The sequence below is a fragment of the Rhinopithecus bieti genome, unplaced genomic scaffold (genome assembly GCF_001698545.2).
Source record: "Rhinopithecus bieti isolate Rb0 unplaced genomic scaffold, ASM169854v2 scaffold_4820, whole genome shotgun sequence".
NCBI lineage: Eukaryota > Metazoa > Chordata > Mammalia > Primates > Cercopithecidae > Rhinopithecus > Rhinopithecus bieti.
This window is the reverse complement of record NW_016804598.1, coordinates 1974250-1990729: the sequence shown is the minus strand read 5'-3', so window position 1 is coordinate 1990729 and position 16480 is coordinate 1974250. Positions and strand designations below refer to the sequence as shown.

Sequence of the window (16480 nt, the reverse complement as noted above, 5' to 3'; positions counted from 1 at the left end):
AAAAGAGATTCTCCTGCCTCAGCCTCCCAAGTAGCTGGGATTACAGGTGCCTGCCTAATTTTTGTATTTTTAGTAGAGATGGGGTTTCATCATGTTGGTCCAACTGGTCTTGAACTCCTGACCTCAGGTTATCCACCCACCTCAGCCTCACGAAGTGCTGGGATGACAGGCGTGAGCCACCGCACCTGGCCCTCTTTCTTTTTTATTGGTGAGTCCCTTGGATATCTGAAGACAGGGATATGGCCAATGCCAGGAGACAGAGTGGTATAAATTAAGGGGAACTTCTAAAGGGGAGATTCCAGAAGGAGATGACAGTGGTTAAGGTGACTCTAGGTTAGAAAATGTCAAGGTAGCCGGATGCAGTGGCTCACACCTGTAATCCCAGCACTTTGGGAGGCTGAGGCAGGAGGATCACCCGAGGTGGGGAGTTCAAGACCAGCCTAGCCAACATGGAGAAACCCCATCTCTACTAAACATACAAAATTAGCCAGGCATAGTGGTGCATGCCTGTGAGCTCTGTAAGACCAAGAATAAATAGATTTTTCAGACACATGAGGGAAAGAGGTGAAGGCAGTTGAGCTACTTGGGAGGCTGAGGCAGTAGAATCGCTTGAACCCGGGAGGAGGTTTCAGTGAGCCAAGATCTCACCATTGCACTCCAACCTGAGCAACAGAAGCGAAAATCCTCCTCAGAGAAGAAAAGAAAAGAAAAGGAAAAGGAAAAGAAGGGAAGGGAAGGGAAGGGAAGGAAGGGAAAGGGGAAGGGGAGGGGGAAAGGGAAGGGAAGGGGAAGGGGAAGGGGAAGGGGAAAGGGAAGGGAAAGGAAGGGAAGAGGAAAGGAAAACAAGAGAGAAAAGGTCAAGGTACCCTTAATGAGTGATCAGAAGGGTGAGGAAGTCTCCATGAGTAGTGAAATGACTGAACACAGTCCAACCTAAGCAGACAATTGAGCAAAGTCAGGAGGATAAAAGACTAACTGACACATTGTGGTCAATGCTGAGGATGTGGGCTGTAACAATAGCTTTTCATGAACACAGTAAGGAGCTACCATTGGAAGAACCAGGACAGATGAAGCTGAGTACACCAGACAAAGGAGGGGTATTGGAGCAGGCTACACCTGGAGGAAGGCAGAGAAGGCAGAGGTCTGGGGGGCTTTGGAGTCAGGCATATCCAGATTCCAAAAGAGAAAATAAGGCGCTAGGCCAGGTCAGACCCTCAGTGATAAAGGAGGGCTAGATCCGTCAAATGAGTCAGACAACAGCAGCTTACAAGTAAGGTGGGCAGGAGAACAATGCTCCATTTGTAAATCTCAGGTACTCAGTTGTGAATCATGGGATTGGATGCCCTGATTGTCAGTTTCCTGTTCTTGTCCCCACACCACCACAAGCCCCAGCACAAGAGGACTCTAATGAGGCCACTCTGCTGGCCCAATCCCAGTGTATAGAGCAGGGAATCAAGGTTATTTTGTTGGGATGGAGCGGGTTAGAAAGGAACTTTGGGGCTGGGTGTGGTGGTTCATGCCTGTAATCCAAGCACTTTGAGAGGCTGAGGCAGGAGGATTACTTGAGCCCAGGAGTTTGAGACCAGCCGGGGCAACATAGTGAAACCTAATCACTACAGAAAATTAAAAATAAAATTACACAGGCATGGTGGTGTATGCCTACAGTCTCAGCTACTTAGGAGGTTGAGGCGGGAGGATCCCTTGAGACCAGAAGTTTGAGGTTGCAGTGAGCCATAATCATGCCACTGCGCTCCAGCCTAGGCAACAGAGTGAGAACCTGTCTCAAAAAGAAAAAAAGAAAGAAATGAACTTTGGCAATGGAGAAATGCAAGTGGGGCAATCAGAACTCTGTGAGACCAAGAATAAATAGATTCTTCAGACACATGAGGGAAAGAGGTGAAGCCAGTTGAGGCTTGAAAAGGATGTCTGGCTCATATCCCACCTAACTCCTCACAGAAACTCAAGTTCGTGTAGCTGAAGACAAGTCTAGGAAAAAGAGACAACTGGTGAAAAGCTGAAGTAATTGGCTTATTTATTTTGGAGAATGGGTCTGTTTGAAGGCCTCAGATCCATAATATGAAGTCCTAGGAGAGGCCGGCTTAAGATGTAGTAGTGTTAATTCAGGATAGACGTGAGCAAATGCTCTGGTAAGCACTTTGTCCTGAGTAGGGAAGGACTGGCTTTCCCATTCCTGACAGTCTTTCAAAACAGGATGTACGGTGTGTGCCCCCCCTCTTTTTTTTTTTTTGGCTTTAGGGGCTCTCCTGTTCAGAAGCAGGTGGCTGAATTAAGTGATCTCTTATAGACTGCAAGAAGCTGATGGCAAAGAAATGACAAGGGACCTTCTCAAGATCACTGAGTCCCATCAGAGGTGTGCATGGGTACCTGAGAGTCTGAGAGGAATGTGGGAATGAGTTTGGGTACCTGGTGCACCATTGGGCCTTTCCCTACCCACTTCCTACCCACATCCCCACTTCCCCTGCCCATCGTTTCCCTGGTCCCTTGCTGACCAAGTGCAGTTGGAGGCCTTCCAGACCCCTGGCCTAATTCCCCAGTGCTTTCTTTGGGTCATCACACATCCCTTTCCTGACGCTCCATGAGAAGGGCAGCCTAGCAGGGCAGGCAGAGCACCAACCATGGAGGCTGCCCAGGGCCCTGGAGTCTACTCTTTGCTCCTCTGCGATCTCAGGTGCTGATAGGGTCAGGATACTTTCCTCCTCCAGGCTCTGCTTGCCTTCAGTGGTAGGGAATGCTGCAGGATTGGGTGGCTTAGAGCTCTATTCCTATCCAAAGGTCTTTAACCTCTTCTAGAAGCCTTTGATCTGGTCCTTGCTTTTATTTTCCCCCAACCTGAACATCTTTATCTAGGTCCAGGGTCACTGCCTTTTGTCATCAATGAGGATTATGAGCAGTTTGTGATGTGGGGCTAGAAACATTCATTTTCTCTGAACCCTGTTTTCCTTTCTCTGTCTTCTAAAATAAACAGCCCTCCTTTGACATTCCCTCTTGAAACTTTGACCTCTAATGGAGACCATAATGATTAGTTTTTTTCTTTGAGTACCCCCTGGAGAACCAGGATTCTGCCCTACCAAATCAGCAGGAGCCAGGCTTTCTGCTTTATCATTCTAAGGTAGGCCTTTGCAAATCAAAAGTTAGGTTTCTTCATTCTGGAGAAAGGCTGAGAAATATGATTCTCTTGCTTGGTGAAGAGGGAGAAGAGGACACCTTTCATTACATATGAATGGTAGTCATTTGACAAAACTGTCATGATGGTTAAGAATGTTGCCAGGGATCCCTGGGCTCCTACAGTGTAAGTGGTGTAAAAGAAAGAGTATGGATTTATGAGGCAGTAGCTTGAATTCAAATTCACCTCCCTGCATTTAATTCTAGGCTGGGGTGCTTAACCTCTCTCTGAGCCACAGTTTCCTCAGTAGTCAGAAAGGGATAATTGTAACTCTAATCGGATTGGTCTGAGGATTGAAGGAGATGGTATCTATTAAGCACCTGACATTTAGCAGGTCATCAATTACTTCCTTTCCGCTCTAGTTTCCCTAACCACTTACTCACCTGCCAACAAGCCTGAGTAGATTGGCAGTGAACCAGAGGAGACCCAGGGAACAGGATTCAGGGTTTTCTTAGGAGCTCCTAATTCTGCCCACATTAGAGAGCAGATGGGAAGAAGGAAGAAAAGAAAAAGACAAAAGAGATAAAGCTTTGTAGGGGTCTGGCAAGCATAAGCATATTTATTTTCTTTCTTTCCTTCCTTCTATTTTTCTCTTTTCCTTTCTGTTTTAAAACTTTTTTTTTTTTTTTTTTTTTTCTTGAGGCAGGGTCTCACTCTATCACCCAGGCTGGAGTGCAGTAGCATGATCACAGCTCACTGCAGCCTCGACCTCCCAGGCTCAGTGGATCCTCCTACCTCAGCCTCTGGAGTAGCTGTGACTACAGGTGCACGCCACCACGCCTGGCTAACTTTTTGGTATTTTTTGTAGAGAAGGGGTTTTGCCATGTTGCCCAGGCTGGTCCCTAACTCCTGGACTCAAGTGATCTGCCTGCCTCAGCCTCCCAAAGTGTTGGGATTACGGGTGTGAGCCACCACACTTGGCCTCTTTTTCTTTCTTTCCCTCTTTTTGTTGTTGTTGTTGTAGAGATCAGGTCTTGCCATATTACCCAGGGTGGTCTCAAACTTCCTGACCTCAAGTGATTCTCCTGGCTTGGCCTCCCAAAAGCATATTTTCCTTTTAATCTAGACTGAGCAAACACAGAATTCCACTGTGCAGGGGAAGAGATGCTGTGCTTGAATTTACTGAACTAGGGGAATAGGCTCGTGGACAGGTTTCCCTCATTGAGTTGATCACTTTTTCAGCAGATTTACAAGATCCATCATCAGATTGTGGCCAATCTGCCTGTCTTGGGCGCTGAATCTATGGAAACTGGGGGTTTTACTGTTCTGTCACCTTAATGATAGCCAGCTTGTTAAGGATGAACCAAAAGGGAAGGGGTGTAGAGCTGTAACTGATGAATCTGAATGAGGCTGTGTTGCCTTGGAGTGAATCCTTGACAGGAAGGCGACGGATGCAGAGAAATCCAAATTCTTGTTGTTTCTGGCCCTGGGTCCATGTGGGAAGATTGGTTGGTGAGACTGATTGCTCTGAAGGTGAGATGGATGAGGGTGGGAGAGGCTTGGAAGAAGAGACTAGGAGACTATGAGTTTTTTGGGGAAGCAGACAAACTTCAAGGAATTCCCATTGCCCTGAGATTTCTTGGTGAAAACTTCTGATATAAGCCCACAGTAAACACAAGCCTTGTTCTCTTGGAATGACCTTTTGAAGAGGGCAGCAGGGCTGGTTTTGCTCCTGAAAATCCCTCCCAAGATTATTGGGTATGTCAGTAAGGTCCTGGGGAAGATGTCAAAGCCTCAGGTGCCTGGGTTCTTTGGCTGGAGATTCAGTTAGGAATGCAGGGAGAAAATCTAGTGTGTTCATTTCTCTAGCTCGGGTCACAACTCGGGTTTCAGGGGAGGTGCTTTGACATCTATATTTATTGAGGGTTTAACCTCTGTGCTGGATAATTTTATTTTTGGTTTTTCTCTGGGCCTCAGGGAAATAATCTTCTTTTGGTTGCCTATTTCCATTCCTCCTTCCATGACCACCAAGCAGCACATACCACACACGTTTTGTTTCTCTGTCACTGCTGCAGTGTGCTTTTGAACTTTCCGTTGAAGGAGGGACAGAGAGGGAATCTGTCATTTCCGTGACATAGGCTTCGCTTTTATGTATCTGTCCTCGTATCTGTTCTCTGACATCTGTGGTAGTTTTAAATGTTTCTCTTGAGATGCCAACTTCCTTCATGAGCATTTCACCTTCCTTTTCACTAAAAAACAAGATTGGTTATTCCTTTTTGGCATTAAAACAAATAACACATTAACTCTTTCTGATGACAAAAAAGATTTATTGTAGGCAAACGTAAAATACAGAAAACACAAAAGGAAAACAAACCACTCTATTTTGGTATCACATAGTGGCAAATATTTGCACATTGCCACAAAAACAAAATTGGATTTATCCTGAACATGCCATTTTGCAATCAGCTTTGTTCACTTAATTCTATCATGCGTGTTTTCCATGTTACTAAGTATTTCTCAATAATATTTTAGTGGTTAATAGTCTACTGTAAGGTCATGATTTACTTGTTTATCCTACTTTGAACACTTAAATTGTTTTCTAATTTAAAACAATAAGCTAGGGGTGTTTTCCCATTTTGGTGATCATTTTTTCTTTTATTCAACATATTCGAAATATCTCCTCCAGGCAGGGTGCAAGCCTGTGCAGACTGCAGAGATTCCCAAGGCTGAGATATTCAGATTTAGGAAACCAGCGGCTAAGCTCCCAGGGCTCTCTTTATGGGAAATGACCCCTCCTCCAAAGATTACCACTGGAAGATGTGGAAGTGCAAATGCAGGCAGGCAGAATCCACAACTCTTTTTGTCTCTTGCCCTGGGGCCCAGGTCTTGGTGTACAGACACCCCAGGATGCCCAAGTTAAGAGAGCAAACACACTTTGAATATGGTCCAGGTTCAAAGGGTTTCCTTACTCCCCAAGTTACTTAGGTTACATTAAAATAACACTTTCTAATTCTGGGAGTCTGTATTGTTTTGCTGTTGACCAGTGTCTGGGTCTCAAGTTTTCATTACCCGACAAACACTGAAATCAAGAGAGTTGGATATTTCTAGTTTCCCCTTTTTCCTGGTGGATTATTGGGATACAGAAGCAGGGTTTCCCTTTTTGATCTTAAGGTTTCCAAAGGGAGTAACAGAAGTCCCAGCTGGATATATCTTGGAAGGATTTATTGCAAAATAAAGTTGAGTTCTCAATCTAGGAAAATAACAAAGGAGTCCCCAGCTCTCTGAGGAGCATCACTCTTGTGGGACCTTGTCTGGGTAGGTCATAGTCACCTGTCCACTTATTGCCATGATTCCCTTTCCATGGCTCCAGAGATGGTTTAGGAACTGCAAAAACCCCCAGGTTATACAGGGTGCTGGTTTCCCCAGGTGTGGGTGGGAAGAATTTATTTTCTTTTCTCTTTCTTTCTTTTTTTTTTTTTTGAGACAGGGTCTCAGTTCTGTTGCCCAGGCTGGAGTGCAACGGCACAATCACACCTCACTGTAGTCTCGATCTCCTGGCTCCAATGATCCTGTCGCCTCAGCCTCACAAGTATCTAGGACTACAGGCAAGTGGCACCACACCTGGCTAATTTTTAAATTTTGTGTAGAGATGGTGTCTTCCTATGTTGTCCAGGCTGGAGGAAGAACTTTTCAAAAGTGCATACTTGAGGGGAAAGAAATCTAACACTCTAAAACTTCCCAGTAGGCAGATATGTGGTCTTTACCCCATTTATCAGCATGGATTTGTAGCCACAGGCTGCTCTTCAGGAGTCTGAACAGAATTCTTTCATTTTTTGCTTCTGTTCTCCTGATTCCCAGCAGCACAGCTAGGTTGGACATGGTCTGAAATTTAAAGGAACAAATACTTTGAAGGTCCCTCTAGATATGGACCCCAAACCAAACTCTCCCTGCAGGAAGCTGCATAAGTACAGGCACAGAGATGGGACAGTAGCTTGCAGGAAAGATGAAATGGGGGTCTGCCAAAATCAGGAGGCCCAGATTCCAATTTCAGCCCTGCCAGGAATATGCTGTGGAATCTTGGGCCTCCATTTCCCCACCGGTAGCAGATATCACGAGGACTACAGACCAACACTGAAGTTTTCCAATTGCTTTCCAATCTGTTCTCTCTAAGAGAGAAGCTATATCCCCTTCCACTGATGCAATTAATCAAGTGAACTTGTATGGGGTATTATCAGGCACTGCCCTCACTCAGGGACTGGGCACTGCCTGAGGAGCGTGTGCAGTAATACTTGCTCACCACATGCCTACACTGGTCACACTTGACCTTACAGCACCACTGGAATTTGCAGTTACAGCTACTTATGACCTCAGTTTTCCTCTCTTCCACCTGCAGCCCACATTCAGTGCACAGGCGCCCACAGCTACGTCGCTCCCACCTGGATGTGTTGTGGCTGTTCTGTAGGCACTCACGACCCTCTGTGCCATAGATGCCCAGGCTGGAATTGCAGGTACAGTAATCTGGTGATTCCTCTAAAAAGATCAGTTCCGCCTCTGCACTAGGAAGGAAGGCCTCAGCGGGCGCCCAGTGGCCCTCGGCGCTGTTCCCAGCTCTCAGCTGCCGCTTATCCATTTCAATTTTCAGCGCCTGGTCATACTTGGCCTTTAGGTAGTCTCCCATCTCCCGGAAGTCAGCCAGCTGCAGCCAGCACGTCTGTATGCTGCAGCTTCCAGAGATGCCATGACATTTGCAGGTCCTTTTCATGGTGGCTCTCACTGCCTTCACAGAGAGAACACAGAAGAGAATGGCTCTGAGTAGGGAAGACCAAAGGTTAGTGATTAAAGGTAATGTTTTAGAGCTGTGTTTCTTGACTTTAAAGGAGCATCAGAATTATTGGGGAAGCTCGTGAAAAATATTTATTCCTGGGCCCTACCTCAGATCATCTCAATGAGGATATTCAGCGGGGAAGGGGCTGGTACTGGTGATTTTAAAGTTTCCCTGGGTGATTCTGATGGAGAGCCAGGCAAGAGCTGAGAAGGTTACTAGAGTCCAGAAACCTCTGCTCCAGGCTCAACTCTATCACTTGTCAAGCTTTTCTCTATCTGCCCAGCTGGAATAAGAATTGAATATAATAATGATCAAGGAAGTACTCTGTAAATTTTAAAGGAAACTATGATAATTGCCACAGTTATTGTCTTGAGGGTGGAGGTGAGAGTATTTTGGGGGGTTTGGATTTGTCCTCTGGGTCTTCTCTGAGAGGGGAGGGAGCTCCTTGAGTCTGAACACTTATACCCCCAAGGCAATGAATTACCCATGGTTGTACTTGCTTAAAAAACCTCTTTCTGGCTGGACACAGTGGCTCATGCCTGTAATCCCAAGACATTGGGAGGCCGAGGCAAGAGGATTGCTTGAGCCCAGGAGGCCAAGACTAGCCTGGGCAATATGGGGAAACTTCGTCTCTACAAAACCCACAAAAATTAGCCAGGCATAGTGGCAAGTGCCTGTAGTTCCAGGTTCTCAGGAGGCTGAGGTGGGAGGATGGCTTCAGCCTGGGAGGTGGAGGCTGCAGTGAGCCGAGATGGCACCACTGCACTTCAGCCTGGGTGACAGAGTAAGACCCTGTCTCAAAAAAAAACCCCAAAACCCAAAAACCCTTCCCCCCTTTCCCCCTTTCCCTGGGCGCCCAGGATATCTAGGTATATGTTCACAGGAAATTTCTATGCTTTTGGCTCTAAATCCAACTTGTTTCCCGATTTGTGTTCCGAATACTCCAGAGATTGCCACCCCACTAGAAGTCTTGGGGGAGAGTTAGACACTTCAGAGAAGCCTAGATCAATCCCAATTCCCCATAGCCCAGACAGACTTTAGGACACAAGGCTGAACAACAAGGCCCTGTTAATTTACTAGAACATGCAGTTGAAGTGATAAAAATTTAAGTCATAGAAGCAAGGCCTTGATTCTGTGTTCTCAGAAGCCCGCCTGTGGAGGGGCAGAGCAGAACATACAATGACAAGAGGACTCAGTGAGAAGATCTGAGTTTACTGCCTGTCTCTGACACTGATTAGTTGCCTTGGACAAGCCACTTGGCTCAGACTTAATTGGTTTTGTCATCCAGAGAATGCAGGTAGCCATCTCACTCTGGCTGGGTAGTATGAGGAAAGAACGTATAAGACAGCTCTTGGTAAATTGTGAAGGGCTGTGCAGATGTGAAGCCATTGAAATACTGGCCACAACTTCTATACCCACCAGTCTGCCGGCCCTGTTGTTGTGAAGATTCATCAGGGCTCTGGCATCCTTCCCCTTCTCCAAACTGTCCACAAAGAGTTTGGAGATCCTTTCCCCAAATTCCACATTGTCACTGCAGCCTCCCCAGATCCAGCCATGGCCTCCTATACGTAAGGAAAGAATAAGTTCTCCATGTAGCTCCGTGCTCAGTCCCAGTCACCCGCCAAACCATCCCCAAGAGCCCTAGAGTGTAAAGCTATGGCTGAGGGTGAGACAGGGAAATGGAGGTGCATGGGGTGGGTGGGTAGGAGTCCGATTGCCAAAGCCAACTGCCCACCCTTCAGACACTTCCCAGCCATAAGCAATTAGTCTTTTTTTTTTTTTTTTTTTTTTTTTTTTTTTTTAGACGGAGTCTTGCTCTGTCACCCAGGCTGGAGTGCAGTGGCCGGCTCTCAGCTCACTGCAAGCTCTGCCTCCCGGGTTGACGCCATTCTCCTGTCTCAGCCTCCCGAGTAGCTGGGACTACAGGCGCCCGCCTCGTCGCCCGGCTAGTTTTTTGTATTTTTTAGTAGAGACGGGGTTTCACCGTATTAGCCAGGATGGTCTCAATCTCCTGACCTCGTGATCCGCCCGTCTCGGCCTCCCAAAGTGCTGGGATTACAGGCTTGAGCCACCGCGCCCGGCCTAAGCAATTAGTCTTCTATACCCACAGTAAAAGTAGGCACACTGGGGCTAACTTAGATGCTCTCAAAGGTTCACTGCAGCTCAAACATTCTGGAATTCTGCACCATTATTCTACAATTATCTCGTAAAGGTTACTACCTCCTTCATTAGTGATAAATCTGAGTAAGTGTCTTAGGTAGTCTGCAAATTGCTGAGTAGCTCTAGATTATGGATGAGCCATTCTAAGCCTGAAATACCAGGGCTAGCTTTAACTCACTTCAACCTTCTCATTTCTAATTGCCTTGTTGCTTTTAGAGCTACTCGCCTATACCTGGACTCATGGACCCAGGCTCAACTCTAAGAGTGTAAGGCTAGGAGATTCTACAATTGAAGGAGTTGCTGGAGTCTTGAGGTTTAAGGGAGCTGTGTCCCTCAGCCTTTCCCTGGAAGACTTTAGCCTGCACTCAGCTCTGTAGCCCTTCACCTCTTCCCACCCCCATTGGAAAGCTCAACTTACCTGTTTTTCCATTTTTTGACCCATCACAGCCACAGTTTTCGAAGTCACCCATGCTACAGTTCTTGGTGATGGTGTACATGACTCCAGCAGAGCTGATAGCATGTATGAAGGAAGTCTCTCTGGTGGCTTTGGAGAGAGAGAGGGAACTGACTGGAAACTTGGACCCTGATGACCCAAAGCAGAGGCTTTGGAAAATAATATTGTTTCTCTCCCTTATCCCCACTTCCTTTGGGTTTAAGAGGATGCTTTTCTTTTCTTTCTTTTTTTTTATTTGAGACTTGCTCTGTCACCAGGCTGGAGTGCAGTGGCATGATCTCGGCTCACTGCAACCTCTGCCTCCCAGGTTCAAGCGATTCTTCTGCCCAAGCCTCCTGAGTAGCTGGGACTACAGGCGCATGCCACCATGCCCAGCTAATTTTGTATTTCTAGTAGAGACGGAGTTTCACCATGTTGACCAGGATGGTCTTGATCTCTTGACCTCATGATCTGCCCTCCTCGGCCTCCCGAAGTGCTGGGATTACAGGCATGAATCACTGTGGCTGGCCTTTTTTTTTTTTTGAGACAGAGTCTCACTCTGTTGCCCAGGCTGGGGTGCAGTGGCACGATCTTGGCTCTCTGCAAACTCTGCCTCCCAGATTCAAGCAATTCTCCTGCCTCAGCCTCCTGAGTAGCAGGTATGNTGGTGTACATGACTCCAGCAGAGCTGATAGCATGTATGAAGGAAGTCTCTCTGGTGGCTTTGGAGAGAGAGAGGGAACTGACTGGAAACTTGGACCCTGATGACCCAAAGCAGAGGCTTTGGAAAAATAATATTGTTTCTCTCCCTTATCCCCCACTTCCTTTGGGTTTAAGAGGATGCTTTTCTTTTCTTTCTTTTTTTTTATTTGAGACTTGCTCTGTCACCAGGCTGGAGTGCAGTGGCATGATCTCGGCTCACTGCAACCTCTGCCTCCCAGGTTCAAGCGATTCTTCTGCCCAAGCCTCCTGAGTAGCTGGGACTACAGGCGCATGCCACCATGCCCAGCTAATTTTTGTATTTCTAGTAGAGACGGAGTTTCACCATGTTGACCAGGATGGTCTTGATCTCTTGACCTCATGATCTGCCCTCCTCGGCCTCCCGAAGTGCTGGGATTACAGGCATGAATCACTGTGGCTGGCCTTTTTTTTTTTTTGAGACAGAGTCTCACTCTGTTGCCCAGGCTGGGGTGCAGTGGCACGATCTTGGCTCTCTGCAAACTCTGCCTCCCAGATTCAAGCAATTCTCCTGCCTCAGCCTCCTGAGTAGCAGGTATGTGCCACCATGCCTGGCTAATTTTTTATTTTTAGTAGAGATGGGGTTTCACCATGTTGGCCAGGCTGGTCTTGAACTCCTGATCTCAGGTGACCCACCCGCCTGGCCTCCCAGAGTGTTGGGATTACAGGTGTGAGCCACTGTGCCTGGCCTATTTTTTTAAATTATTGTTTTATTTTTTGAGACAGGGTCTCACTCTTGCCCTGGTTGGAGTGCAGTAGCATGATCTCGGCTCACTATAACCTCCACCTTCTGGATTCAAGCAATTCTCGTGCCTCAGCCTCCTGAGTAGCTGGGACTATAGGTGCCTACTACCACACCTGGCTATTTTAATTTTTTTTTTTTTTTTTTTTTGAGACGGAGTCTTGCTCTGCCACCCAGGCTGGAGTGCAGTGGCCGGATCTCAGCTCACTGCAAGCTCCGCCTCCCGGGTTTACGCCATTCTCCTGCCTCAGCCTCCCGAGTAGCTGGGACTACAGGCGCCTGCCTCGTCGCCCGGCTAGTTTTTTTTGTATTTTTTAAGTAGAGACGGGGTTTCACCGTATTAGCCAGGATGGTCTCGATCTCCTGACCTCGTGATCCGCCCGTCTCGGCCTCCCAAAGTGCTGGGATTACAGGCTTGAGCCACCGCGCCCGGCTATTTTTAATTTTTTTTTAGTTTTTAGTACCATATGGGGTTTCACCATATTGGCCAGAGTGGTCTAGAACTCCTGGGCTCAAGTGATCCACTCACCTTGGTCTCCCAAAGTGCTGGGATTACAGGCATGAGCCACCACACCTGACCTATTATTATTGTATTAGAAATAGGGTCTCATTATGTTGCCCAGGCTGGACTTGAACTCCTGGGCACAAGCAATCCTCCCATCTCAGCCTCCCAAAGTGCTGGGATTACAGGTGTGAGCCACTGCATCCAGGCAATGCTCTTCTATTTGAAAGAACAATGCATATCTTTTCAGCCTCCTTACTTCATCCAGGCAGGAATGAGCATCCCCATGTTACCAATGGGGAAAGTAAAAACCAGAGATAGAATGATGAGACCAATGTAATTCCAGCACTTTGGGAGGCTAAGCTGGGTGGATTGCTTGAGCTCAGGTGTTCGAGACCAACCTGGGCAACATGATGAAAACCTGTCTCTATAAAATATACAAAAATTAGCCGGGCATGGGGGTGCATGCCTATAGTCCCAGCTACTCAGGAGACTGAGGTGGGAGAATTGCTTGAGCCTGGGAGGCAGAGTCTGCAGTAGCCGAGATTATGCCACTGCAATCCAGCCTGGGTAGCAAAGTGAAACCCTGTCTCAAAAAAAAAAGAATGATGAGAACAAGACCACTTTCCAGTTGTGGTGTTGGGATCAGGACCTTGACCTCTTAGAGTCCACCCTAGACCTCTGTCCACTAGCCACTGCTGCTAGTCCTTAGGCAGTGAGACTCAGGGCTTGATGCTGGCCTAGGAGAGAGAGGAGAACCTTTGCTGCTTCTGACTGGGAAGCTTGGGCCATGTAATAATCATAACAATCATGACTGCCACCTACTGAGCTCTTACTAAACTCTTTACAAACATTGTCACATTTCATTTCTATGTACTCCCTATTCTATCTGTATACCCCATGGGGAGACATTTCTTTCCAGCCTCATCTTTTTTTTTTTGAGACAAGGTCTTGCTCTGTCACCCAGGCAGGAGTGTAGTGGTGTGATCATAGCTCACTATATCCTTGAACTCCTGGGTTCCAGAAATCCTCCCAACTCAGCCTTCCAGGTAGCTGGGACTACAGGCACATGCTACCATGCCGGCTAATATTTTTACTTTTATTTTTAGTAGAGAGAGGTCTTGCTATGTTGCCCAGGCTGGTCTTGAACTCCTGAACTCAAGCAATCCTCCTGCCTTAGCCTTCCAACGTGCTGGGATTATAGGCATGGTCCCAACACGTGCTTAGCCACTTTCTCCGTCTTCTTTACTCTTTCCCCTAACTATTCTCAGGTGAATGTTATCTTCAAAAATGACATGCAAACTACAGCACACAGTTACAAATGGGTGTACGTGCACACCCATACACACACACACACACACCCCAACCTGAGGCACAACTCAATGTGACGTATCAGCTTTTCTGTTGTTGAGATTTTATGGCAGTTAGCCATGTGAAACTTCCTCAGGAGCTGCAAACACCCGGTTTTTATTTCATGCAACTCAGTGCAAGATCAGTGTGTACAAACGCACAAATATAAGCATGCATTTAAAATATAGAGTAATTTCCGCTGAGCACTGTGGCTCATGCCTGTAATTCCAGAACTTCTGGAGGCTGAGGTGGGTGGATCACCTGAGGTCAGGAGTTTGAGACCAGCCTGGCTAACATGGTGAAACCCCATCTGTACTAAAAATACAAAAAATTAGCCAGGCGTGGTGCATGCCTGTAATCCTAGCTACTCAGGAGGCTGAGGCAGGAGAATCATTTGAACTCGGGAGGCAGAAGTTGCGGTGAGCCGAGATCGTGCCATTGCACTCCAGCCTGGGCAACAGAGTGAGACTTTGTCTCAAAAAAAAAAAAAGAGTAATTTCCTACATTTGTCTCATACATAGAGACACCTCATATCCACCTCATTTAACCCATGGGATACTTCTGATGAACTAAACAGAACTGGCCTTACTGACCCAAATCACAAATCTGGAGTTGAGAGAGGGGAGGTAATTTACTCAAGGCCACACAGCAAGGAAATAGCAGGTCAGCAGCTCACTGGTAGCATTTTCACTTCACTGTGCAATACATGTCACACATATACACATCCTGCAGGCACCCCTCCATTCCCATATATACCCCTTGTACAGGTGAGTCCCACACAAACTTACCACTTCTCAGCCTATTGTGGGTAGAGAGCTGAAGAGCATTTTCAGGGCAGTTCCAGCGTTCCCAAGCAAACTGGAACTTGCATTCCTCGATGCCACTCTGGGCACCCAAGGCCACGCTAGTCGTGTAGGTCAGGTAGGCCTGGCAAAGGGAAGAGGGCTGTGAGCTTCTGCCTGGTATGAGTGATCTGGGATAGGAGAAGCCGGCAGGACTCAGATGGGCCAGCTCTCCATTGAGAATCAACCATGGGTTCCTCTGGGTGAGGGGCTCTGGCACTGTCCCCTCCCCTCTTTTCTCCAGAAGAGTCCCCTTAGGGCCCTCAGTGGGTAAAAACAGAAGCTGGAGATCATCCTACCTTGGGACCTGTTATCAGGAAATTGTTCACTGACCTACCAAGAAGAGAAAAAGTGAGGCAGAGGTGAATGGGGATGAGACAATGGGGGCTTCCTTGGCAGGGAGTGAGGGAGGGAAAGGACTTACCAGGCAGAGGCGCTGAGTGCAGCACAGCATATGCCCACAGCTGCCCAGAGCATAGACAGGCTCCCCATCGCCCTGCCTACTTCCCCGGACCAGGTCCAGCTCAGGGCCAGGTCCAGAGAAGTGAGCAGAGGGCAGGGTCTTCCTCAGTATTTATGTGAGAAGATTCTGAAAGTCCAAGGGGGGAAATCAGCAGCTCTTCTCATTTGTTCCTAACTGGCAGGGCTGCAGGAGCCACTGACCCAGTGGGGGATCTGGGAGGAGGGACTCGGTTTTCGCGGAAAGCCCCGCCCTGCCCAGCCCCTCCAGCCCTTTTTCCTCCCAGACTGAGAAAGAGGCTGAAGCTTTTCTCCTATCCTTGAGATTTCTTTCTTCTATATGTCAATTTTGTCTCTTCCTGCTTCTTTGGCCCATTTCTCAGAATCATGTAGGCCAGAGCAGGCTGGGTCCTTAACCCTGAAGGCAGGTCACCTATTCTTGGAGCTACAGTGTCCTCCTCTGTCAGTGAGAGCCCCCTCTCTGCCCTGCCATCCTCCCCCAGGTGTTAATAATCAGAAACCAACTCCATCTGGAGCCCCTGCCTACTCATTTACCTAACCAGTGAGTGGGCCATCCCTACCACTTCCTTCAGGTCTGTGAGGTGATGGAGCTGTGGGACTATGCAGCAGGAACACTTCAGAGTCCATCTCTGCAACAGTCCCGTCTACCACATTCTAGCAAAGTAAGTGCTGGGAAATTTCCTTCATTCCTAGCAAATCTATCCTTTTATATCTGAAGGTTACAACTCCAGTTAGTTGATTTTTTATATATCTGAGAACCAACCATAGGGTCACCCAGGGCTATATTTGGGAAGACTGATGCCTTCCTTTATTCTTTCCTTTTTTGAGACAGAGTCTCTCGCTCTGTCGCCCAGGCTGGAGTGCAGTGGTGCAATCTCAGCTTACTGCAACCTCTATCTCCTGGGTTCAAGCGATTCTCCTACCTCAGCCTCCCAAGTATCTGAGACTACAGGTGCCAGCCACCACGCCCGGCTAATTTTTGTATTTTTAGTAGAGAAAGGGTTTCGCCATGTTGGCCAGCCTGGTCTTGAACTCCTGGGCTCAAGTGATCTGCCTGCCTTGGTCTCCCAAAATGCTGGGATTATAGGTATGAGCCACTGTGCATGGCCCTGATGCCTTTCTTTCTGATACCACTTTTTTACTAGGACTTAAGCTCCTTAGGCAGGAATCTTTTATTTTATTTTATTTATTTATTTATTTATTTTGAGATGGAGTCTCACTCTGTCGCCAGGCTGGAGTGCAGTGGTGTGATCTCGGCTCACTGCAACCTCCACCTCCCGGGAT

General features: G+C 47.4%; 1 protein-coding gene across 2 annotated transcripts; it reads right to left on the bottom strand.

The window, feature by feature from the left end:
- Positions 1-6106: 6106 nt before the first annotated feature.
- Positions 6107-15406, bottom strand: WNT8A (Wnt family member 8A). 2 transcript variants are annotated; one of them, XM_017869343.1, is made up of 8 exons: positions 15141-15406; positions 15016-15049; positions 14663-14801; positions 10528-10653; positions 9369-9511; positions 7373-7901; positions 6889-7071; positions 6107-6374 (listed from the first exon to the last, which is right to left on the bottom strand). In XM_017869343.1, the coding sequence occupies exons 1-7, from the start codon at positions 15206-15208 to the stop codon at positions 7043-7045; spliced, it is 1068 nt and encodes a 355-aa protein (XP_017724832.1). In that variant the 5' UTR covers positions 15209-15406; the 3' UTR covers positions 6107-6374; positions 6889-7042. The 2 variants fall into 2 exon arrangements, with proteins under 2 accessions (XP_017724832.1, XP_017724833.1); XM_017869344.1 differs by lacking the exon at positions 6107-6374 and having other exon boundaries at positions 6891-7901.
- Between the last annotated feature and the right edge of the window lie 1074 nt (positions 15407-16480).